Genomic DNA, 25902 nt, shown 5'->3' with positions numbered 1-25902 from the left:
AAAAAGCTAGTTAAGAGAGGAACGAAATTAGGTGACAAAGACCAAAGTGTGTCAAAAATTAGTTGTGTGACATCATAAGAATGAGGGAGATGAGAGGAAAAGTGGAAAAGAAAACCCTTAAAAAACAGATGGATAATCCTTCATTTGGTCTTTGTCATTTTAGTTCAAACATCTAGGGAACATGTGTGTTTTCTCTTTTTTTATTTAAGATAGAAGAATGAATTTTTGCTCTGTAAAAAACATTTCTGTCGATCTATTGGTACTACTCTTTTGGAATATGCTTCGTATGACCATTGATCATCATTACTAACTATGTATGCTTGTCTGTCTATTCTTTCTCTTTAATTGGTTCCTACTTTTACAATTAAGAGTTTCGTTACTTTTATATTATGTTATTCTTGTTCCACAGCATTTTACAATTTTAACATACTCATACTAAAAATCAACAAAGATATGAAGAAAAGACCAACAAATTAATCTCAAGATTTGTTAAGTTTCTACTATACATATTTTTAGTAGGGAAGCTATCCTATAATTCACTTTTTTGTTTGTCCGTTCGCCAGTCCGTTATATAATCCATAGTGCTATTGGGAAAATGTGATTTTCTCGACTCCTATTCAAGATAGACTGCTGAAACTTTCAGGGATTAAATAAGTTAACATTATACACATTTCCTCCAAGTTGTTTAGGATTTGCTTATTGGTTGGGGTGCAAGATCGATTCTTAGATTTTCACGTTTTCCTTACTAGCTATGTCCCTATTGGATAAAGATAATACGGTAATCTAAATAATTTCAAACTCCTAACAAGAAACATTTTATTATATACCTCTAAAAGTGCCTCTGAGTGGGCGAAAACGGTCACTTTCTATGTAGGTCTGTCTGTAAATGATTACTTTTGATTCCCTGTATTCATTAAGATATAAAATTCTTAAAAGAACAAATTGTACATATAAATCAAATCTTGAAATTAAACCTTGACGACCAGATAAAAATGTTTTCCTTCGTACTGTAGTAAGTCCAAATGAGCAGAGAGAGAGAGAGGGAGAATGAGATATTTATTACACTCGTCCCCAAAGTTTACAATAACGATTTCATATTCAGAGAATCAACAACTTTGGGGAGTTGAGTGAATTGTGATTGGTTGGTTGGTTTATTAAGTTGAGTGTTTACACGATTCAACCAATAATTGTAATCTAAAGATGGGTTAATTTTGTGTTTTATCATTCGTTGGCTTAACATTTTTGGGTCTTTTATTGTATTTTGATTGGTTGATTCAATAAGTTGAGTATCCAAATGTTTCAACCATTAATTGAAATATACGAAAGGGGTAATTTTGTGCATCAACATTAGGCTTGTGTATCAATTTATTAGCCATTGTCTTATCCCTTTAAATCCATGCCAAATGCGTTACTCATTTTTTTCATTCAGTCTGAATCTACCCATAACTACTCCTAACCAGAATATTTCTGCATTTTTATGTGCTACAATTTTAACAAGTTTTTGTGACAATTTTTTTTATTTCAAAGTTATAAAATGCAATTAAAGTGTAAAAATAACACATTTTCGATAAGATAAGCATTTGAAACTAATATTTTTTTTACAATAGTTAAACAAATGACGGTGATTTAGTTGGTACAATTTTTACTTAAATTCTAAGGTATATTTTGTGCTTTTTTAACACATTAAAAGTAGTGTCATTGTCACAGTTAGGATTTATATACAAATGTAGTGCCATGATCTTCCTAGTTATATTTAATATCTTATTATTGCTATTGTTTATTCAATGTAATGAACTTATATAAAAATTTGTTAGAATTAGTGGAATTAATAAATATCTATCTAAATATCTATCTATTAAATTTTATTATTTATTTGTAGAACAACTTTGCAAGAATTTTAATTTTCATTTCACTGATGGATTAATCAGGGACTTAGGGATGGGACAATGGGCCTAGAATTCATTATGTTGGTTGCAGCGGACTTGGGTTCCAGAACTAACGCAACTTTACTTATTTTCTAGATTTTGGGCACTAAGTGCTAAGTGCCGTAAATGGATATACCCCTAGCAGACAATGTTAATACATTAGATTGAATTCTTTTATTAGAGGGAAAGTCTGGAGACGTTTCTGGCCCCTGTGGGGAGCTCTAAGCCTGTTTGACCAGAAAAGTCCGGAAACAACTGCATTAGTTAGTAATAAATAATTTATACATGGTAATTTTTGTTTAGGTCAATAACTTATTTTACTCTACATACTTTGCTAAGAATTGAGGATTTGAGATCACCCTGAATAAAAAACTTTCACCCCTAAAATTCTGACCTAAATTTTGGCTAAAAACTCAAAGATAAGGATGGAGCTTAAAGTAACATAAAAGCAAAAAAATATTTTTTGACTTCAATTACAATGCCTATTTTTCCATAAATTCTTGAATAGTGCTATCTCTAAGAAAATATCTAATGCGCGCGCCGCGCACATAAACACACAATAAATTTATTATTACTTAGATGTTGCACCAGATTTTTATGTACTTTTATAAAGTAAAGCTTGTAGCTGGCTAAAATAGCAATCTCCCAAACCCTTTTCCAGACCCTTTGCCCAATCACCTCCCCTCCTGCTTGATGAACGAACTGACCAATGATAGCAACCTAAATAGAAGAAAATTTTCCCCCTGTCACAATATCCACGTATATTCTACATCCTTTTAAACACACACACGCAGCGTGCGTAAGCACACACACACACAGAACCATCTACCTGTTGTAGTTTCTGCTATTTAGGCCTACTATGCACTGGCTAGTCCTTAATTATACGTCGTATGTTGTATTTGAATTAAAAAGCGTAGTATACATGTAAACTTAAGTAGTGAAAGCTTTTAGAAGATTTTGTCAACCCAAATTTGGTGAAAATACAGAAATATCAACAAATATAATTCTAATTTTAAACAATAATTTTATGTAATATTCTTTAGTTAGTTTGTTTATGTATAATTTAAAAGTATTTTAACAATCGTATTATGTAATATTGTAATTTGTTACCCAATTTAAGTTTTTTCCTGTTATGAATTTTTTGTAATTTTTTTATATTTTTGTTTTTGCAAAATCTGTAATTTACAATGATGTTTTCATATCTCTAATCAAGAACTATTATACCTACAAAAAAAAACAATAATGTTTATGTGACGATTTGACAATCTTAATTAATAGATAATGTTACCTCAAATGTATATAAAATATTATTTCTACTGCAAGCGTGTAAGTATGTAAATCTGCGAGAAGGCTAGTGGTGCGTAGTTAGAAATTTCCTGAAGCTGTGAAATTATCGTTTACAGACAGGAAGACTATCTTTTATTGGCCTGGCTTTATATATTTGATTACAGTTTTATTTTTTAAAATAAAGATTAATTTATTTCAGAAATGATACAACATGAAACATAACATGGCAGGCAAAATATATTTATAGGTCACCAAAAAAATGATGAAAAATCCCAACCCACACTGTAAAAAATGCTTCGAAAAAATGTAAGCTTCATAAACTGTTCCTTTTCCAAGATATTGCTCATAGTCGCCAGTGGATTGGCCGGCTTTTGGTTGTGTCGGACCATTTTCACGCCAGAAAAGACCTATGCAGCCCCGGTGACACTAAACACGCTGCCTAACCGGGCTCTGAAATGGCATGGTGAGGAGAAAAATGAGAATAAAGTTCCTGATAACTATATAGAGGTGCAAAGAAATGCTCCAAAAGTTTCGTATTCAACAAAACAAACACTTGAAAAACTTTTGGAAAAGGTAAGTTTTTATCTGTATGGCTTCGAGTTCGATAAATATCCTCTCGAGTATTAAAATAAAAATCATAACATTTTTGTTATCCCAGGCCTTCGGTTTTACTCTTTTACTCTTTTATTTTAATATCCGCTGAAAGCTGTCTATAATACGATGTGATACATAACTATTAAGCGATAATGTATTTTGTTTTTGTTTTCTGTTATTAATATAGGTATTTTTAATATATGCACATAATTGTTTCAGTTGTCTAATTTCAATTTAAAATTTCTAAAACTTACATGATTTAAAAAAAGTAATGGATTTGATGTTTGAACTTTGGAGCTCAAATAATTTTGGTGGGCTTCCTAGATTATTCTTTGGGAGGGGGATGTTTAAATCACACCCACAAGAGTTACAAATGACAACCCCAAATTGGGGAGAGGGAAAAATATAAAATAATTGTTTTTTTTTTGTTATTTTTCATGATTTTTTTATCTTTTTTTTAGGAAAGATTGGAAAGAAATAAATCTCCAGGGTATCCAGTAAAGCTTGCTCAAGGTAGGCCATAATTATTCAAATAATTCAATATTTCTTATTATTTCTTGTCATTTGTAAGGTCCCAAGGTCCTAAAAAACAGAGGTTTTTTTATAAAATGAAGGCGAAATTTTTTTTATTTTCTTTGATTTCATAGTTAAAATATACAGGAATCTAAAGGGATAAGACAATAGCTGATAATTTGATGAACATTCCTAATGATACTTTTAACAGTTATAAATCTATCTCAACCATAACATTTGTAAATTAGTAACTACTGCTGCTTCATAACGAAATATATTTCAAAGAAAAAAATCTTCATTATCAATCGCATCTGTAATAGAAAACAACAATATAAATAAATAAAAAAAAAGCATTAAGAATTTGGGAGGAATCCCCTGGGAGGGATCCCGTGTGGGAGGAATACCGTGGGAGGTATCCCGTTTGGGAGGAATTCCGTGGGAGGGATCCCATGCGGGAGGAATACCATGGGAGGTATCCTGTTTGGTAGGAATTCCCTGGGAGGGATCCCGTGTGGGAGGAATACCGTGGGAGGTATCCCGTTTGGGAGGAATTCCGTGGGAGGGATCCCGTGTGGGAGGAATACCGTGGGAGGTATCCCGTTTGGGAGGAATTCCGTGGGTGGGATCCCGTGTGGGAGGAATACCATGGGAGGTAATCCGTTTGGGAGGAATCCCGTGGGAGGGATCCCGTGTGGGAGGAATTCCGTGGGAGGGATCCCGTGTGGGAGGAATACCGTGGGAGGTATCCCGTTTGGGAGGAATTCCGTGGGAGGGATCCCGTGTGGGAGGAATACCGTGGGAGGTATCCCGTTTGGGAGGAATTCCGTGGGAGGGATCCCGTGTGGGAGGAATACCGTGGGAGGTATCCCGTTTGGGAGGAATCCCGTGGGAGGGATCCCGTGTGGGAGGAATACCGTGGGAGGTATCCCGTTTGGGAGGAATTCCGTGGGAGGGATCCCGTGTGGGAGGAATACCGTGGGAGGTATCCCGTTTGGGAGGAATTCCGTGGGAGGGATCCCGTGTGGGAGGAATACCGTGGGAGGTATCCCGTTTGGGAGGAATCCCGTGGGAGGGATCCCGTGTGGGAGGAATACCGTGGGAGGTATCCCGTTTGGGAGGAATTCCGTGGGAGGGATCCCGTGTGGGAGGAATCCCGTGTGGGAGGTATCCCGTTTGGGAGGAATCCCGTGGGAGGAATTCAGTGGGAGGGATCCCGTTATTTCTATGAATAAGAAAACGTTATTATAAGACTTTGGGGACTAGTGTAATTAACAGCTCATTGTTCCCTTCATCCCTGGAAAATATACCCTTTAAAAACATTATGCGGTCAAACCATAAATATAAAAAAACTTCACTTTCAATAAATCTTTTAGAAAAATAAAAGATTTTTTGACCATTTCTAATTGTTGTACTCTAAAGCATAGATTGGCATACACAAAATTTTGTGAAGTAAACATCATATCTTATTGTATTGTATATAGACGCCCAGTGGAAAGGGTTCCATGCAGGGAGGGAGGTGCATTGGGCTGTTTATTACACTAGTCCCCAAGGTCTTTTCATAATAATATTTTCTCGTATTCATTCGAATCCGGTGGATAGGAACCGGTTCTCATCCATACGAAAAAACTATGTCTAGCATCGTATTATAAACCGCTTTCAATGAATATAAAAATGTACAATCATAAGATTAAAACCAGTTTTTTTAGCCCGTGCCTTCGGCACCTCGGGGCTAAAAACTGGTTTTAATCTTATAATTGTACATTCTATATCCGCGAGAAGGCGTTTATAATACGATGAAAGAAATAACTATTCTTTTCGTTGGCTTAACAACCTTTGGGACTTTATTTGAATTTTGTTTGGTAGGTTCATTTAGTTGAGTATCCAAACGTTTCAACTCTACAGAAGGGGTAATTTTGTGTATCATAATTGGGGATGTACTGTATATCAATCAATCGACCATTGTCTTATCCCTTAGGACCCCCTAAAATACTAAAGTAAACTGTAAATCCTCCACCTAAACTGACTTTTTACAAAAAAAAAAAAACAAAGATGCGGTTGATTTCACTCAAACCTATTTCTGGACCACCAATTCTCAAGTATATAATCTATGCTGGGATCTTTTAACCCTTAATTAACCTAACCTAACCTAATATAAACACTAAAACAATGATTTTTTTCCCAAAAAGTTTGTGGTAATCGATATATTATTACTTGAAGGATGTACAAGATTTTCATGTACTCTAATAAAGTAACACTCGCAGTTGGCCAAAATAACGACCTATCCCCCCCCCCACACCTGTCTCCTGCAACTGAATGAACGAACTGACCAATAAATGAGGTCCATGTTAGCAACCTAGATTGTCGGCAAATTTCTCATGTCAATATTTCCAAGTATTTTCTTTATCCATTTTTGTAGTACATAATCAATATGAGGAAATTGTACATTATTTTGAACAAATTATGAAATTGTTTGTGCGACCATCAAGTAATAATTAATCTTGGTTTTACTGAAAAGTTTATAAAAACCATGATAAAATATTCGAGGCAGGGATGTTGAGATAAACATTGACGATAATAAATCAATTTATTAATTGCTCCGTGACTTTATAGTCGTCCGTCCGTAACACTATAGGGACATGAGATTTACTCAGTCACTATTAAAGCTAGACCTCTGATTTAACATATTTAAGTATGTTACATACAAAGCAGTCCGACTGCTTTAAAGAAGCTTGTTAGCCGCTTTAATTTTTCTAATGATTTCTCCCACATCCCTTATCCCTGCCGAATATGAAGTACACTTATTTAACCATTTAATTTTTATGATGTATAGAACTTTCTTTTAAATGCATTAGATATAAGTAGAATTTTCTTCAAAACAGAGAAAATGAAAAATAATTTGATAATGATTTTGGATCAAAATATATACCTATATCAACATCTATCTACCCCACTGCACTGGTAGGGAACCTCAAGTTTTTTTTTTATTAAAATGAGGGGTATTATCAGGGATTTTAAAGGTTTGAGGAGGATAGTCTAAAGCATTTTACAATTTTTCAGGGGGTTTAAGATAAAATGAGGGGTTTCTAAGATTGAGGAGGGTAAACACCCCTTTACACACCACCTTTGATGTATTTGACAACTGGTAAACCTATTCAATTATACAGTGTGTTTTTTTTTATGAGAACTTTTTTGAAAGCAATTTTACCCCACTTATAGTTATCAGAATTTAATGATTAATGGCTTATTTTCTTCATTTTTTAAGGCAATTAATAGAAAAACAAAAAAATATTTCAGTTTTTATTTAAAAAGTACAGTAAAATCTAAAATTCAAAACTAACTTAGGTGTCAACATCTAAAAATGGTTTTAGCGCATTTTTCTTATGCTCAAATAATCAACCTTTTGCAAGAATGGCTGCTAAACACTTCAAAGTTGAGATATAGAGCTAAAAATGTGTACAGATACTATTAGGGACATGTACTAGAACATATCAAAGTTTGAAGGTCATATCTCACCAGGAAGGGAGTACTGGCCCCCCAAAGTCGACTACAGAAAATCCATTTTTTTTTTTAAATGCGCTAAAACCATTTTTATATGTTGACACCTAAGTTTTGAAATTTAGATTTTATTGTACTTTTTAAATAAAAACTGAAATATTTTTTTGTTGTTCTATTAATTGCCTTAAAAAAACAAAGAAAATAAGCCATTAATCATTAAATTCTGATAACTATAAGTGGGGTAAAATTGCTTTCAAAAAAGTTCTCAAAAAAAAAACACACTGTATAAAGAAGTAAAGGTTTTTGTCTGAAGCTTAGCTGGTTGAGTTCTCCTTTTCAGAGAAGCTTTACATATATCCCGGGCTAGTTTTAAGCTATTAGATTTTTATATCTAAACATTAAGATGGTTTTAAGCAATTTTTCTACTACCTTATTATACCCTTTAAATATAGAGCCCTTAGTTTCTAGTGGCGCAGCCGCTAGTTATATATATAGAAATAGATTAAATAATACGAAACAAATCTGTAAGAATTTTGTAATTCAGATGAAGTATTTGTTGGAGCTTCAATGGGCTACAGGGGAAATGCAGGGCTCAGCAAGCTTAAGGTGAGTTGTGAAAAAAAATGTGTCGTTATTTCAACATAAGCAAAGGCATATATGTTGTATAGTCATTAGACTATTGATGTGTCAATGCTTTAGCAACTTTGACCACTTTTAATTATGTTGATATTGTCGACATAAATACATATTGTCAAAAATTAATTCGATATATTGTTGGCCATGATCACTTTTCGTTAATGCAACATAGTCGACATGAAGGGATGATTTTTCTGGGAGGGTAGAAGAGCTATCCTCTAACCTCTTCCAAAAGAGACAAAAACACCTTCCCTGCACCTAAAAGAAGCTTCTCAGTAAAGGAGAACCATATACGAGATTTTCTTTCACAGACAGACAGAAAGCCATTCATACCCAAAGACAACATGTAAATTGATAATATAACTGTTTTTAACTTTTTGTTTTACTTTCCAGGACAACCTACGGGACCCATCATTTGTTGGTAAAATCCAGGACCTGGAGGCCAAACGGCAGGGCCTGTATATCAGCATCCTGCGGAGGAGAGGACAGATTGTTGAAACTGAGCAGGGTGACGTCATCGTGTCTTATCCCCAGGTAAATTATGGATTTATTATTATCTGGTTCTTACACCACATAATAATGTACTCTAATAAAGTGAAACTTGTAGCTGGCTATCCCCCCATCCTCCTTTGCACCATCCCCTCCCCTACTTCTGGATTAACGAATTGACGAATAAATGTCCATTTTAGCAACCTAAATTGGAGACAAATTTTCCCCTGTCAATCTTAACCACGTATCCCTTTATTTAAATCATTTTCCATGGATTTTATCGGATTAGACAATGAACAGTGAATGAATAAGATTATAAGATGTTATATAAAAAAATCGGGGGTCTATACAATTTACTGTCCAATGTCATCTCCCTCCCATGTTGTTTTTTTTTGCAAAAGAAATGGACTGTTGGTTTTATTTTAACCCCCAAAACATTAAGCTATCATGCAAAGTAAAGCTTGATTAGTCTTGTCTTTCAGAGATCCAACTAAAAATATGTATATAATACATTTTAGGCGCCTGTAATGTTTCCAAACAATCTAAAGAAGCCCTTAGATAATTGGTCAAAGAGGTAATGGCTATTTTGAATGAATTTAATGTTATGTTTAATTACCTATGATAAGACAACTGTAAATGTTGGCTAAATCTATATAAAACCATGGATAAAATAAAGATAGAAAAATCTTACTCCTATCCTTTCATATAAAGAATTTCTAATAATTCTAATGATATTTTTATGAATAATCAAATTCCAGTTGCATGCAGAGAAATTTTCCATAGATACTTTCTTCATATTATTTTCACGTCCCTACTGGCGGTTACGCCTTTAGAGGAACTTGAGGCGAATAGGGGATAAGTCAACCCTCCCCCCCCCCCCTATTTATATTTTAGTTTAAAAAATAAAAATAATATATACTTTTTCAGTGAAAAGATTTGGTTGAATATTACACATTTCCCGTGGCCCGAAGATGAAACTTGTCAGAAATATTCAGGTACAAACCAATCTTAATAGCGGTGCTACTCTATAATTTACGTTGTCTGCCAGGAATTTTCTCAGCTGCTTTCAAGATAGACGGCTGAATATTTTGTGTGTAGATTACCTGTATCAACGAAAATTTAATTCGATCTACATATTATATTATATTTTTGACTTTGTCCGTTTGTCCATCCATAAATTAGTTGTCCTTTACTACTCTTGGATGTTGTCATCCTTATTTCAAAGATTTTTATACTAAATTTAAATCAGCATGTGTTACTTTATAGCTCTTAAATATTACAGTTCCAAAATTCATATTCTTTATTATAAAAATGATTATTATTATTTTAACTTACTATAGCAATATTGAAATGCAAATGAAAGTTTTGACTAGCAGAAAAGTTTCTTGCAAATAGCTTTTCCATTACTATTTCTTATAATTAATTGATAATTAATCAATTAAAAATTATAATTATTCTAGTTACGTTTGGAAAGAACATCCCAATAGTTGGTCTGGCCAGCTATCCAAGTTCTGGTAATACCTGGATCCGATATTTGGTAGAGTGTGCCTCTGGCATATTCTCTGGTAGCATGTATAATGATGTTATGCTCAGGTAATTTTGATATTTTATGTCAATTTTTTCACCAATTTAACTCAAAGTTCTTCAAGGAGCACTTAACCTCACCCTTTTCTTCAATAATTGAAAACAAGGAGGGTAGGGGGATTTCTATATTGCTTTAGTTCATGATTAGGTTTGGTTATGTTGTGTACTGGGTAGCCCGTAGAGTTAGGACCCTTAGAGGGATTAGGCAAATTAGCCCCTTTTTTATTTTTATTTTTTAAACAAGGGGGAGGAATTTCAGTGCACGATAGGGACTTGGGAAAGCACCCTGATAGTGTTGGCGGGTTTCTTTGCATTACCTTTCCTTAAACTTTTAAGAAAATAACAATTGCAATTTTAGAGATGTAAAGTACCTTTGAAATTCAATATACGGTTTTTTTAGGGAAATGAGATTTATTGGTAAGCTTTTATGAAAGAAATTCAATTCCAGACAATGAGGAAACATGATAATTACAGCAACGTTCTTAAATTTTAAATTTTTCAGGAAAAAGGGATTTTATGGTGAGGGCCTCCCGGAGGACAGTCAAATAGTATTAACAGTGAAAACGCACGGCCACACCACAGGAGATGGGTCACATGTTGATAGGGACCAACAACAGTGGTATAATCATATGAAGGAGGTAACAATTTCAAAAAGCGTATAGTGTCTATAAAATGACGCCATACAATACAAATGACCAATGATAGGCCAGTATATATTATACTATTGGTTAATGTAAAATTTATACTGGCCTATCATTTATAATTTTAATTGTATGACGTCATTTTTCATAGTCTCTATAAGCTGTTTCTAAGAATTTACTCAGAGAAGGAATGGCCAGAACTTTTCACTCAAAGACTCACGAGAGAAGGTGTAAAGGGGATGATTTTCCTCCTGAAAATATTTTTTAAAATTTATTTAATTTCACCCCTCCCCCCCCCCCCCCAAAAAAAAAAATATTTAGTTTTTCTTTTTAAACTTAAAAAGAAAAGTTGAGTGGCATGTGACCCTAAAGGCCTCTTGTGGCGTAACTGCTAGTAAATAATATTAAAGTTGTTTACTTTTTTGTATATAGGTAAATGAGACAGCAATACTCCTGATCAGAAATCCATTTGAGGCAATTATTGGTCATAGAAATTTAGACCAGGTAATATTTTTTTTTAATGGGGGGGGGTATATACTCGACTATGCACTTAATAATTAAAATAAGAGACAGCAGTTTTATAAGAAAAAAATTGCTTCAGATAGAACGACAAAATAAATGGGTACAAATAAGAGATTAAGAAAAATAGATGGAGAAAGAAAAAATTGAGAGAGAGACCCAACTTGCAAAAAAAAGAGAAAGAACATACACGAGGAAAAAATTTGCAACAAAAAAAACTTAAACTTTGCTGGTCATATCAAAAATGCGTACCTTATAAAATGCTCACTATATTTTTTAGAAATAAAGCAATGTTTTATATCTAATTTTGTATGCAACATTCAGGGTGGACACACTGGCCTGGCAAAACCGGAAGAATTCACTGGCGCAGGGTGGAATACATTTGTCAAGATTAAAGCAGACGCCTGGCTCAACTTTTATAAAGATTGGTTGGAGGTAGGTTGTTTTGGCTTCAACTTATTTTATTTTGTAATGGATGTAGATACGTGGATATTGTGGCAAAAAAAATTAGATTGCTAATAAGTCCTCAATACGTTCCTCCATGGAAGAATGGCAGGGGGTATCGTTGTATATTAGCCAGCTGGGGAAAACATTTTATCAGGATATGCGATAATCTCTCACAATATTCTAAATCCATTAATCATGTTATTAGAATTAATGTAATTTTCTATGAAATTGCAATGAATAAAAACATGTAATTTATAGGAAAAGTATAAGAATTGCATGACTTATTTCTTTTTATAAAATTTGTAAATTTGTTAAGGGAACCAGTTCAGACAAGATTTTAGTTATCCATTATGAACATTTAAAGCTCAATGTCAGGTGAATATAGTTAAATTTTATTTTCTTGCAAGATAAAACAAGGAAGATACCATCAATAAAAGCGAAGCTTAACAAAGCAGAAAATATTGTTTTTTAAGAAAGTATCATGTTTAAGATGGACATACAAACTTTCTTGTAATGATCAGAGAGTTGCTATTCTTCCTAAATTTAAATTGTTCTTAACTGGTACAGGAATCATCAGTTTGTAATCGATAGAGCAATTCTAATATTTCGAATTTATAAGAGCTATACGTAAAAGACTTACAGACGGACTAACTCTAAAATTAGAACAGCTTAGCTTTTAATGAGCTTTCAGTCATAAAACCATAGAAAAAAGATGTTAATTTGCTTATTTATCAAAAGATTATTTAGCTTTATTAATAATTTCTCTATTTTTTTCTTTAAATAACTGGCAATGTGTCTTATTTTTTTTAAAAAGAACCAATGACGCAACCGAACTTTTATGCACTATATGGAATGTACTATAGAACTTGATTTTATTTATTTAAATATTTTCAATATTTTAATAGTAAATAATGAATAGAACGAAAAAAACTAGCATTTTAATGTATATTAACTAATTGTGCTAAAAATGGTCAAAAATATTAATTAAGGAAATATCCTTTTAAGTTTAGCGATAGACACATTAATTTTAAGAGGTGGAATTCTGGTAAGCCGAGCGTTCTCGGCCCACGGGGTAACGAGTTCGGATTCAACGAGCCCTAGCCTTTAATTATTCTACCAAACAAACAAGCAGGATTCAATCATACAGAAATTATATATTTTAAACTGAATAATATTTACAAGTTATGTTTACTATATATATACAACAGATTATAACAATGGTTAGGTTTGAAGGGGGTGTGGGGCGCTAGGGCTTAGCTCCCGACGGCAGACAGGCTGTGGGGGCAGCGGTGGTAAAAGGGGAGGCAACGCCTCCCAGTTATATAAGCGCGTGAGGGACTCGTGATAGTAGCATGTTTGAGTCCCCTCCCCACATTTAGGCAGGCTAGTTTGACCGCTGGGTGCGGGGTCAACAGCGGTCATGAGATAGATGGTGATATAATAAGATTAGTGCAGGGGGTTTGTTATCATAAGTCACAGCGAAGCAACTCGGTAAACGGCCTGTCCGTCTGGGTGTCGTATTACCACAACCTCCCCTTCAAGGGTTGCGTGGCTCCTGAGCCACCAGGCCTTGAACCTGGGGATACGACAGCCTATGCCTGCGCCGGACAGGCAGTTCTTGGGGCACAGCTCGATGGAGGACAGCTCGGGCTACACAGGCTCCCTGGGACACTCGTTGCTCAGTCTGACTGTGGTTGGTGATCAGCATTGTCAGCTCCTGGTTGGCTTCTAGGCGTGGGTTGGCGACGGCCAAGCCCCGCCGCTGGAAATTTTGCCTCGTCTGCAGGATTAGTTCTGTCTCGGCTGGTAGCTGGACACGGAGGCCTAGGCAGACTCTGATGGTTCCTAAGGGTGGAATGGCGATGGCAAATGGTGCATAGAACTCCATGGGGGCGCCTGCTTGATTCAGGTTGCTTGGTCTCCTAGCTCCTACCCGGATGGGGATGGCTGTCATCAGCAGGGGGCACATGGCTTCTTCTTCTTCTTCTGGGGCGGCTTCTTCCATCGCAGTGGCTGGCTCTTCTCCTACAGGCTCGCTGCTGGCTGGCAGGTTCTCCATGTCCGCGTCAGGATTCCAGATGGCATCTCTGAGTGGCTCTGGAGCGGGCGGCGGCGGCGGTGGTTCGTTGGGCTGCTCCTGCAGGTTCTCCTCCACTGGGTCACGATCTTGGCCGCTAAGCTGTGGGGCGGCTGCGGCTGGCTGGTGCACTGGGAGCTCCCCTGGGTTGCTAGCTGCGGGCGCCGCCGCTCCAACTGGCAGCTCAGTGGCGTCCTCGTCGCCGTCCATGTCAACTTGGATGTCTGCTGGGATCTGGTGGGCAGTCACATCTCCAGTGTATTTGCGCAGTCGGCCTACATGCGCGGTAACTTCTGAAATCCTGGCTACTGGAGAGGTAGGTTTAATGACATAATGGACTTCTGTAGCTTTCCTCACTACTTTCCAGGGGCCAGTCCATCTCTTGGTAATCTTGGCTGCCTTCCCTGGCACCAGGCGGGGGGCCAGGTACCAGACCAAGTCTCCAACCTCATACTTGGCCGTGCCTTCGTAAGCTGCCGCGCTCCTCCTGATGGCTCCCTCCTCCTTCTGCTGGATGGCATCATACACTGCATAGTAGCGCTGCAAGAGAGCTTGGACGTTGGCTGGAACTGAAGCATATTCGGTCTCTGGCAGCCGTAGTACCATGTCCACCGGAAGTTTGGCCTCTCTCCCAAAGAAGGCCAGGAACGGGGTCACGCCAGTGGATCTGCAGGCCTTGGTGTTGTAGGCGAAGGCGATGGCAGGCAGGTGTGGCTCCCAGTTGTTATCGTCTCTATCCAGGAACAGGCGCATGCCTGTGTTGAGCGTCCTATGAAACCTCTCCACTCGGTTGGACTGCGGGTTGTAGGGTGGTGGATGTGTCAGGCCAATCTCAAGTCTGGAGGCCAGTTCCTGGAATACCTGGCCGGTAAATTCCATTCCATTGTCGGAATGGATCTTCAGGGGGCATCCGAACGTGGCCAGGTGGCTGTGCAACAGGGCTTCAGCCACCGTGAGGGTGCGCTTGTTGGGGATGGCGTAGAGGCTGACAAACCGGCTGAATCCATCTTGGCAGGTGAGGATGTAGCGGTTCCCAGCTGAGGTCTCTGGCAGTGGCCCCACCAGGTCGATGAATAGGACTTGCTGTGGATACCCTTGGCGGGAGGGCACATGGATCCCCTGCTTCAGCCTCTCCTTGGTAACTTTCTGGACACACTCAGGGCAGGTTTGTACCATCAGGCGGACGTCACGTGCCAGGTTGGGCCACCAGAAGTGCATGGCAATGCGGGCGATAGTTGCGTCCATCCCAAAGTGCCCAGCCATGGGGGTCCCATGGGCTAGAAAGAACGCGTCCTGCTGGAGGGCCGAAGGCAGCAGGTATCTTGTCCTCTCTCCTGTCAGAGTCTGGTCAGTGGTGGTGAGGCAGCCGTGCTCGTCAAGCCCCAGGGCTGGGAAGCGGCTGGCGTACTGCTGCTCGTCTCGTTCCTTGCCACGCAGCTCAGCCTTGGTTGGGGCTTTGCCATCAGCCACCCATTGGCGGACACGGAGCAGGAGGGGGTCCTGTGTCTGGGCCTCCAATACTCTAGCTGGATCCAGTCGGGCGGCAGGAGGCCGGCTAGCTGCGGACTCCCCTAGCTGGCAAAGGTTGTGGATATACTCAGCCTGCTCTGCTAATTCTTCGGCGCTAGCCGTTGGCATGTTGGCATCTTCCCGGCGGCTGAGGGCGTCGGCGTTGGTATTCTGGGTGCCAGGCCTGTGGCAGACGGTAAAGTCTAGGGCCGCTAGCTCCTCCTGCCAGCGGGCCACCATCCCTGTGGATGTGTTCAGTGATTTCATCTGTAGCAAGGCAGAGGAATCAGTGTTGATCTGGAAACTGCGGTAGGACAAGATGCCGTGGAATTTTCGGATCCCATACATAATGGCGGCCATCTCTCCCTTCCAGGACGGGTAGCGCGTCTCAGGGTCGGTTGTCTTGCGCCCCACGGCGGCAATCAGCCTCTCCTTGCCCTCCTGACATTGACTCAGTATGGCAGAGATGGCGCGGCTGCTGAAGTCTGTGGTGAGCTGGAACACCGCTGGCAAATCAAACCTGGGCGGCGCTCGGATGGGGGCCTTGCGGAACTTGTCCTTGAGTTGCAGCAGCTGGGCTTCCATCTCAGGCGTCCAGGTTAGGGCCTTGGCCGTCTTCTGGCGGTTCATCTCGTAGGTGAGGTCTGCATACTCTGGGATGAACAGGCGGTAGTATCCAAAGAACCCCAGCAACGCCAGCAAGTCCTTGGGGGTGCTAGGGGCTGGCCAGTCCAAGATACGGTCAATATAGTCCTCTTGCATGGCTATCCCCTCACGGCTGAGGGTGTGGCCCAGATAATCCACCTTAGATCGGAACAGCTTGGTCTTGGCTGGCTTGAGGCGGATCCCTCCCCTGCGGTGGGCTTCCAAAACCTCTCGGAGCCTGGCCAGGTGGGCCCAGGTATCCTGGTGGAAGGTCAGGACGTCGTCAAGGTATGACTGGAGGTTGGCTGTGCCTAGTGGGTTTAGGACCCCTGCAATAAATCTGGAATAGACAGACGGTGCCGTAGCCAGGCCAAAGGGCATCCTTTTCCATTGATACAAGCCCCTGGGGGTGGTGAAGGCGGTGCAGGGCCGGCTGTCCTCGGACACACGGATGGTGTAGTATGCGGCCACCGCATCTAAAGCACTGTAGACACGGTGCCCGCCAGCTCGTTCCACCAACTGTTGGATCCTAGGCAGGGGGTAGCTGTCCAGCTCCAGACACTTGTTGAGGGCTCTGTAGTCGACGGCCCAGCGGGTGCTCCCGTCCTTCTTCTTGATGGGCACCAGGGGGCTGCTCCAGGCGGAGTCCGACGGTTCTATAACTCCTTCCTGTAGCCAGGTGTCCAGTTGTTTCTCCAGTTCAGCCTCTTGCCGCGGGTTCAGATCCCTAAATCTCTGGCGGATCGGCTGGGTCCCTGGCTTGAGGCGCAGCTGCAACTCAACCACATCTGTGCAGCCGGGGGTAGAATTGGAGAAAACGTCCCTGTATTCTGACAACATAGTCCAGACCTCCTTCTTGAGCAAGGGGTCCTTGCGTAGGAACTCATTGTCTTCCATCTCCAGGGCCTCCCACAACTCCTGCATGTCTATAGGCTCAGCAGGTTCTTGGAACGAGTGGAGACGCGGGGGAGGCGTATCAGAGACCTCTAGAATGTCAGGTTTGACCAGCTCCCCTGCCACTGGGAGGCCAGCATCCAGCAAGAGGGGCACCTCCCCCTCATTGACCACCAGTACTCTAAACACAGTGGCAGAGCCAGGCCTGTGGGCATACAGGCCCTCTGGAATAACAAGATCCTCCCCAAACCTCTGTTCTGGGGCAGCTAGTTGGATGGCATCCTTGGTGCGATGGCCTACTAGCTCAACAGGGACCGCCATAACCCCGCGGCCAGGCAGGACCACCCGCTTGGCTGTGCGGAGCTGGGGTGGCTGGCCATCAGTTGGAGTGACAGCGCTTAGCCTATACGTGGCTGGTGCGGGGTCAGCTTTGGCTCCGGGACCCACCGGCCGCGACTTGACGGGCTCGGCGCTGGGAGAGGCCAAAGTGCTGGGTCCAGCTTTGGCTCCGTGGACGTCCGGCCGCGACTTGACGGGCACGGCGCCGGGAGAGGCTGGGGCCTGAGAGTTGAGTGTGGCTCCGGGTACATCAGACCGCGACTTGACGGGTCTGGACTCGGGCTTGGCTGGTGGACTGGCTGGAGGTCCCAGGTAGAGGGGGCCAGGTGGACACGGCTGGCCGTTGATAAAGGTGTCGGCGGAGAAGATTGGTTCTGGAGGGCTGGCAATCTCAGGAAACGTTGTTGGCAGGCTCTCCCTTGGCACCTTGGGCACTGGGGGCAACCCCATGGCTAGCAGGTTAGCTCCCTTGTGTGCGTTGAGCTCAGCGTCCACCCAGTGTGTGCCTTTCTCAACCACACGCGGCTGCTCAGGCAGGGGGCCTGGCAGGGGCCCCTCATAGCTTAGTTCTCTCTCGGCTGTCTCCCGGTCAATGGGGACGCCACGGAGTGGGATAAACTCCCCACGCACCCACAAGCAAGGTGGTTGCATGTCGAAACAGAGCCTAGTTCCGAACTCCTTGAGAAAATACCCTCCTAGGTTCAGAGGGTGTGAGAGGTTCCGGACCACAGTCACGTGGTATAGATGGAGTATAAGAGTGTGTGAGACTGCCATATATAACTCTTTTAACTTTCCGATTACCTGGAGGGGCTGGCCTTCCTCATTAGCAGTCAGGATCTGGGTGTTGTCCGGAATCAACATGCGTTGCACGCCCATCGCGTGCATGAGGTGCTCAGAAATTACAGCAGACCCTGGTACACGGTTGCCAGAATCAATCATGGCATCAACCTGTACATGCTGGGCAGGGTCAGGGGTAGGAAACCTCACCCTGACATGGCAGGGGAAGTGGAGGTCCTGCCCTTGAGACAAGGGGGCCTCTCGCTCGGCTGGGGTTGGCAGAAACTTTGGTGGTGGCCGCACCGCAGCTATGGTGGTATCGCTTACCATGGTGGCTTAGACTGTAGCTTCGAATCACTAGAGCTTATTAATTATCACTTGGTCAACAATTTTATATTTATTTTTATCACTTGGTTGACATTTATACACACTTATGTGTTGTTATCACTAGGAGCTCTAGGTGTGATTCTGGAAGCACTGGCAGCAGGGAATGTCCGTCCTGCAAGGCTTAGAGGGGTGACGGCGGTAGGGAATGACCCGTCCTACAGCGCCGCTGGTTCGAATCCCGAAAATGGCGGCAGGGAATGGCCCGTCCTGCAGCGCCTCGGGTTCGAATCCTGGGAGGCAGCGGCAGGGAATGTCCCGTCCTGCCGTGCCTGTGGCTCAAAATCTGCTATCCGTCGCAGTGGTAGGGCTTACTTGTGTGCTGAAGCTTCGCAGCCACACATTGCCTTCTTAGGGAGACCAGCACCCAGCTGTCTGTCTCGTAGGTTTGGCCTGGGTGTCCTGGGGCTTGTCCCAGCTACACTTGCCAATTTGGACTCAGTTCTGTAGCCGTCTGAGCTAAATTATCCGATTGCCGTGGCTGCGCACCTAGCGCTACTCCTACACAACACGGAAAAGCGTCTTAACTGGCGCTTTTAGCAGGCTAAATCTGCTTGCCGTAGGCCAGAGGCCCACATATTGCGTTCAAAAATGATGGAAATTCGACCTAAAAAGGCCGTCTCACGGGTCAGTTGGCGGCTGATTGTCCCCTTACTTGCCAAAGGGTCCAATCAGAGGTAGAATAGGCTAGTTTCTGTAAGGCTCGATTGAAACACGCTGACACCAAGTTCTGGTAAGCCGAGCGTTCTCGGCCCACGGGGTAACGAGTTCGGATTCAACGAGCCCTAGCCTTTAATTATTCTACCAAACAAACAAGCAGGATTCAATCATACAGAAATTATATATTTTAAACTGAATAATATTTACAAGTTATGTTTACTATATATATACAACAGATTATAACAATGGTTAGGTTTGAAGGGGGTGTGGGGCGCTAGGGCTTAGCTCCCGACGGCAGACAGGCTGTGGGGGCAGCGGTGGTAAAAGGGGAGGCAACGCCTCCCAGTTATATAAGCGCGTGAGGGACTCGTGATAGTTGCATGTTTGAGTCCCCTCCCCACATTTAGGCAGGCTAGTTTGACCGCTGGGTGCGGGGTCAACAGCGGTCATGAGATAGATGGTGATATAATAAGATTAGTGCAGGGGGTTTGTTATCATAAGTCACAGCGAAGCAACTCGGTAAACGGCCTGTCCGTCTGGGTGTCGTATTACCACAGAATCTCATCTGAATAGGGCTATAATTCAAATTGTGGAGTGGGTAAAGTAGCGCGTGAAATGTGTCCCACCCTCTAAAAAGAAATTAAATTTTACCCTAAAAGTAAAATTTACATTTGTGGGAGGGGGGAGTTAATTATCCCCCCTAAATTTTATCGAGGGAAAAAATTTAAATATATAAATTTTTTCGTCTCCCAGCAAATTACTTTTTGCTCTTTTTTAGAGGCTGATATTCAAAGACCCAATTTAAAGTTGGCATAGGTTCCTTACCCTGTGAATATACTGTTGTTAACCCTCTATTCTTTTATTTTAATTTCGTACTCTATCCTAATGACCAACTATAATTAAAATCTTTTTTTAGACACACAATAAGAAGAATCCTAGATTTCCTAAACCTTGAGGAGGATGAAGGTCGTCTTGGTTGCATTGATTTGTATCCCTCCGGGCATTTCAAGAGAGATCATCATAGACAAACAATTGAGGTTAGTACACAGGGATCTAAAGGGATAAGACAATAGCTGATAAATTGATATACATCGCTAATGATTATACATGAATGATTGAAATTTTTGGATACTCAGCTAAATGAACCAACCAATTAGAATTTAATAAAAGTCCCAAGATTGTTAAGCCAAAGAATAAGAAAACGTTATTGTAATACTAAGGGGACTAGTGTAATAAACATCCCAATGTACGCTCCCTCCCTAGGAAAGAAGCAATATATCTACTGCCAAAATTGTTGCATTAATTATTGGAAAGATTAATTTATCAATTAATTAATTAATTGAAGTGAATAAAAAACTAAAAATGCTTTTTTTCTTCTTCTTCTAAAAAATTGAGCTAAAAAAGTCTTCACAACTATAAAAAAAATGTATTTTATATCAGTATAAAAAGCCATTATTGGTTCATTATGACGATTTCAATTGTCGTCTTACAAGGATAAGTGAAAAAAATAAAATCATACAACAAATCAAACCTGCTATTAATTTTATAGTATTTGTTTCAATATTCGTATATTCCAGTATGGCTGAGACCCGGTTCTAATCCAGCGGATATTAATTTGTTTCAAAGCCATACTGGATAAGTGAATTCCTACAGCTTTGGTTAAGAATCTAGAAGATATACAATTTATATATTTTTTCAGAATCCCTTCACAGTGTCCCAGAAAGAAATGATAAGCAACAGTATTCACGAATTAGATCAGTATTTGGCCAGGTGGGGTAAAGAGCGTCTCCCAACCAAGCTATACAAGTATTATAATTAATAACAAATATAAGGGATCATGTTACTTGTCGATGCAGCGCTGCACTTACAAGTAACATGTTTAACTTTGCTGCACTTACAAGTAACATGTTAAAGGGAGATAAAAAAAAGGAGATAGGCAGACAATGTTGGTAATATTTTTTATTGAAAATAAGCTTTTTAGTCATTTCTAAAGAACTTCAAAACCCCAAACAACTTCCTTCATCTTAAACCAAATTATACAAGGAAAACTCCTCCCACTCTTTTTCTCCTGAGAAATTTCCACCAATTTATAAATTAAACCTTTGATTTAAAAAATCTCCACCCTCTGGAAAACATAACTCAGGGCAATTTCATGTACAAACCCCTCCCTCCCTTCTATTCCAATCAAATTAAACCAGAAAAACTCTTCCCACTTTTTTATTATCTCTGCACTTTTTTATTAGCATCTCTATAGGAAATGCAGGGGGGATATTGCTGCATCTACAAGTAACATGTATGAGTTTGCTGCATCTACAAGTAACATGTGATAAGCGCTGCATCGACAAGTAACATGATCCAATATAAGTTTATGTAATATATAATAATATTCTCGTATGGAGTTATAAAAATAAAGGAATACTTTCCCCTTACCTTATTATCAATTTAATTCAAACTAAAGTTGGGGATTCTGTGCTCGATAGGGAACTTTAAGGGAAACCACACATTTGTTTTTTAATTTTTCCAGCAAAAAGAATTAAATGTTCGAATTTTATTTCCATTTCAGTGGACAAATTTTTTAAGAAAACTCGATTTTGTAAGAGAGCACCTAAATACAGTGTGTTTTTTTACATTTTTAATGGTACAAAAGTATTGCTCAATTTTACCCACTTACAATTGATAGAAAACCAGGTTTTTGTTGAAACCTGCTAAATATTTTTTTCTCTCACATAATGCCCCAAGCCAATGAAGATAATGATATATTGAATAATAATTTCTGTCAATGGTAAGTAGGATAAATTTAGCAATGCTTTTGTTCCATTAAAAAAAAAACACCTGTATTTTCCTAATTTTAATTTCTGTGTAAAATAAAGTACACAAAAAGATGCATAGTTAAGAAACATTAAATAATCAAACTACATATATATTTGATACATTCAGTTTTTATATTAATATTTATTAACAAATACTGCTTTTCTCTTCAGATATTTTAATAAATTTGTTACTGTAAAAGTATTTTATATTAGAATTTTGATCAAATCAGTTAAAAAACTAACTAATATTCTTTTCGAATCATTAAAATTAACTGTTTTTTTTTTCTCTACTGTTCTACTTGCAGTTATAAATTTTCTTTGTTTCATTTTACTTTTAAAGTTTTTTAATTTATGCAAAAGGATAGTTGCATGAAGTTCATTTTAGAAAAATGATTGCAAGCATAAGTTAAAAGAATACCGTCTAACATATGTAATATTGTTTTACAATAAATATTAATCAATTAGGCACCACTAAAATAGCCGGTATGCTGTTTTTCTGTAAATAAAACAGCCATATAAGTTTTATTTATCATAAGAAAACTGTTTTAAAGTATTGATATTTTTAATATATTCCCTGTAGATGTAATTTAAACCATATTGGACATGAAAAATATGTAGTTCACTAAATTCAAGTTTAAATGCATTTCTTGCAACTAACCTTTTTACATTTTTTAATTACTTTGGAATTTTAATTTAAACAAAATGTCATGTGCCTTTAACAAACTGTGATATGCATGTAAATATTGTTTTTTAATAGAAATAGAATAAAGATTAAATTAAACGATCTATTATTTGATTTATAATTATAATCACAAAACTTATCATGTTTTAAAATCACGAAACCTTGTGCACTTAATAGTTATTTCTTTCATCGTATTATAAACTGCTTTCCGCGGATATAGAATGTACATTACAATTATAAGATTAAAACTAGTTTTTTTAGCCCCGAGGTGCCGAAGGCACGGGCTAAAAAACTGTTTTTTATCTCATGATTGTACAATGTACATTTCTATATTCGTAGTAGAAAGCTGGATATAATACAATGCTAGACATCGTTTTTTCGTATGGATAAGAACCGGTTCCTATCCACCGAATTCGAAAGAATACGAGAAAAATATTTTAAGTTAATTTTTCCAGTATGGCTTCGAACCCTATTAATATCCACTGGATTAGAGCCGGTTCCAAACCATACTGAAAAATCATGTATAGCATCGTTTCACAGACAATTTACCAAAGATTTAAAATAAAATCATTAATTTAATATCATTTTTGTTTCCCGGGCCTTCGGCCCCTCGGGCTCGGGGCTATTAGAATTGGTTTAAATTTTATAAATAATATCCAGTCAAAGCTGTCTAAAATACTATTCGATAAATAAGTATTCCAAAAATATTTTTTTAAGCTTTATTGAAAATACAGTTTGATGAATATATATTAAATGCCATTTTTTATGGTTCCTCAATTGGTTACAAGCTTTCTTTTAATTATACTAGTGGATTCGCCCCTAGACTTTTATTTTTATGATCATATAATATATGTGGCATTTAATATCTTTGGAAAAGTATTCTTAAGGTTTAATTGGGTTGGTATCGCTTAAAAAGTAGAGGTACCCCCCCCCCCTCAAAAAATTGTTAATAAACCTTCTCTGAAGCTATAAAGCGAAACCATATAGGCCGGTTCAGCAGTTTATCTAGATACATACAGGCACAAAGACATCATGTTACTTTAGTATAAGGATACAATACAAAAATCTGCTTAGAATTCTTCTACCGCAAGGTTGTCCACGGACCTCTTTCTTCTGGCAGTGTTAGTATTAACATTATCATTGTTGTTATTATTATTATTATCATTATTATTATTGTTATTGTTGTTGTTATTGTTCGCATTCAGATTCAGGATGTTGATCACGGTTTGCACACTGAAAAATGGGAAGTTATATGTTATATCTAGGGATAAAATGGTTTACACACCCCTTGTGAATTGCTTTGCACGCCTCTGGATATAGAGATGGGATAATGGATCTAAAATTCATTTTTTTAGTTGTCTAGGGCTCTGGATACAAGAACTTATTCAACTTAGTTTGTTTTGACTAATTTCTAAAATTTTAGGTTCTAGCGCAGAATGCCGCAAAATTTGTTGTGCAACTATAGCAAACAAAGATCACTTGTAATGACAGTTATGTTTATTGAGAAATGTGATTTTTTCTGTTGTTATTCAGTATAGACAACTTATTTTTTTGTAAAGATTATCAAAAATAATCAGCTTCCTGTAAATAAATTGCTTGGTCTGTTGGTCTGTCAGTTATGCTACAAAATATTGAAATATGTGAGAGGGTTTGTGATTTTCAATTTTAATGTCTATTTTAAATCAACCCTATTGGGCATGAGATTTAGCAGATGACATTTAAAAATGAACGAGTTTTATACAATTATTGATATTGTTATTCTTGTTCTTTACATTAAAAAAGAACAGTTTAAAGATGAATCATACCTTATAAGTAGGAATGCAGTGAATCCAAAAGTTGAGAAAGTTGTACCAGGAGGGCAGGCATGCTGAACTGATCTACCTATACATATATATAATATGAGAAAGTTGTACCAGAGGGCAGGCATGCTGAATGAACTGATCTACCTATACATATATATATAATATGAGAAAGTTGTACCAGGAGGGCAGGCATACTGAACTGATCTACCTATACATATATATAATATGAGAAAGTTGTACCAGGAGGGCAGGCATACTGAACTGATCTACCTATACATATATATAATATGAGAAAGTTGTACCAGGAGGGCAGGCATGGTGAACTGATCTACCTATACATATATAATATGAGAAAGTTGTACCAGGAGGGCAGGCATGCTGAACTGATCTACCTATACAATATAATATGAGAAAGTTGTACCAGGAGGGCAGGTATGCTGAACTGATCTACCTATACATATATAAAATACGAGAAAGTTGTACCAGGAGGGCAGGCATGGTGAACTAATCTACCTATACATAAATATGATATGAGAAAGTTGTACCAGGAGGGCAGGCATGCTGAACTGATCTACCTATACATAAATATAATATGAGAAAGTTGTACCAGGAGGGCAGGCATGCTGAACTGATCTACCTATACAATATAATATGAGAAAGTTGTACCAGGAGGGCAGGCATGCTGAACTGATCCACCTATACAATATAATATGAGAAAGTTGTACCAGGAGGGCAGGCATACTGAACTGATCTACATATACATAAATATAATATGAGAAAGTTGTACCAGGAGGGCAGGCATGCTGAACTGATCTACCTATACAATATAATATGAGAAAGTTGTACCAGGAGGACAGGCATACTGAACTAATCTACCTATACAATATAATATGAGAAAGTTGTACCAGGAGGGCATGCTGAACTGATGTAATAAGTCAACTTTAGACATCCAGTATACAAGAAAATATCTATGTAGTATATGGAGAGTATATATGTATATGAGAATCGATATATATAATTACGTAGATGTTGCAATCAATCGCAGATGCATAAACCTTCTCTGTACCTTTTAAGATAGGATTGCAAAATGTCAAAAAAATAAAAAATCATCGGTCAAATATTTTTGACTCTTTTACATCTTACCTTCAAATTTGTCGTCCTTATTCAACAGAATTTGAAGTTCAGTGTTTCCT

The 25902-nt window shown here is 39.0% G+C and overlaps 1 protein-coding gene and 1 long non-coding RNA gene across 2 annotated transcripts; one reads left to right on the top strand and one right to left on the bottom strand.

Annotated features, from left to right (window-relative positions):
• Positions 1 to 3409: 3409 nt before the first annotated feature.
• LOC145326927 (sialate:O-sulfotransferase 2-like) lies at positions 3410 to 21360 on the top strand. The gene is made up of 13 exons (XM_080170377.1): positions 3410 to 3785; positions 4268 to 4319; positions 8359 to 8420; positions 8844 to 8984; positions 9458 to 9513; positions 9867 to 9934; positions 10400 to 10532; positions 11026 to 11161; positions 11597 to 11668; positions 12008 to 12118; positions 12447 to 12505; positions 20332 to 20452; positions 21115 to 21360. Exons 1-13 carry the CDS (start codon positions 3504 to 3506, stop codon positions 21232 to 21234), a joined length of 1413 nt encoding a protein of 470 aa, XP_080026503.1. The 5' UTR covers positions 3410 to 3503; the 3' UTR covers positions 21235 to 21360.
• Positions 21361 to 22324: 964 nt separating this feature from the next.
• LOC145326929 (uncharacterized) lies at positions 22325 to 25902 on the bottom strand. Its single transcript, XR_013882025.1, has 3 exons — positions 25853 to 25902; positions 24713 to 24788; positions 22325 to 24140 (listed from the first exon to the last, which is right to left on the bottom strand). It is a non-coding gene; the product is annotated as an uncharacterized LOC145326929 (long non-coding RNA).

This window comes from Acartia tonsa, chromosome 8 (genome assembly GCF_053477335.1).
Source record: "Acartia tonsa isolate MP-2025a chromosome 8, ASM5347733v1, whole genome shotgun sequence".
Taxonomy (NCBI): Eukaryota; Metazoa; Arthropoda; class Copepoda; order Calanoida; family Acartiidae; genus Acartia; species Acartia tonsa.
The sequence above is the reverse complement of the archived record's forward strand: the minus strand, read 5'-3'. Positions and strand labels throughout refer to the sequence as shown.

Excerpts from the sequence above, each read along its gene's own strand:
- LOC145326927 (XM_080170377.1), top strand. The coding sequence starts at position 3,504 with ATGCTTCGAAAAAATGTAAGCTTCATAAACTGTTCCTTTTCCAAGATA. Across the intron at positions 4,320-8,358 it reads TCCAGTAAAGCTTGCTCAAG|ATGAAGTATTTGTTGGAGCT; the intron begins GTAGGCCATAAT and ends TTTGTAATTCAG. Across the intron at positions 11,669-12,007 it reads GTCATAGAAATTTAGACCAG|GGTGGACACACTGGCCTGGC; the intron begins GTAATATTTTTT and ends TGCAACATTCAG.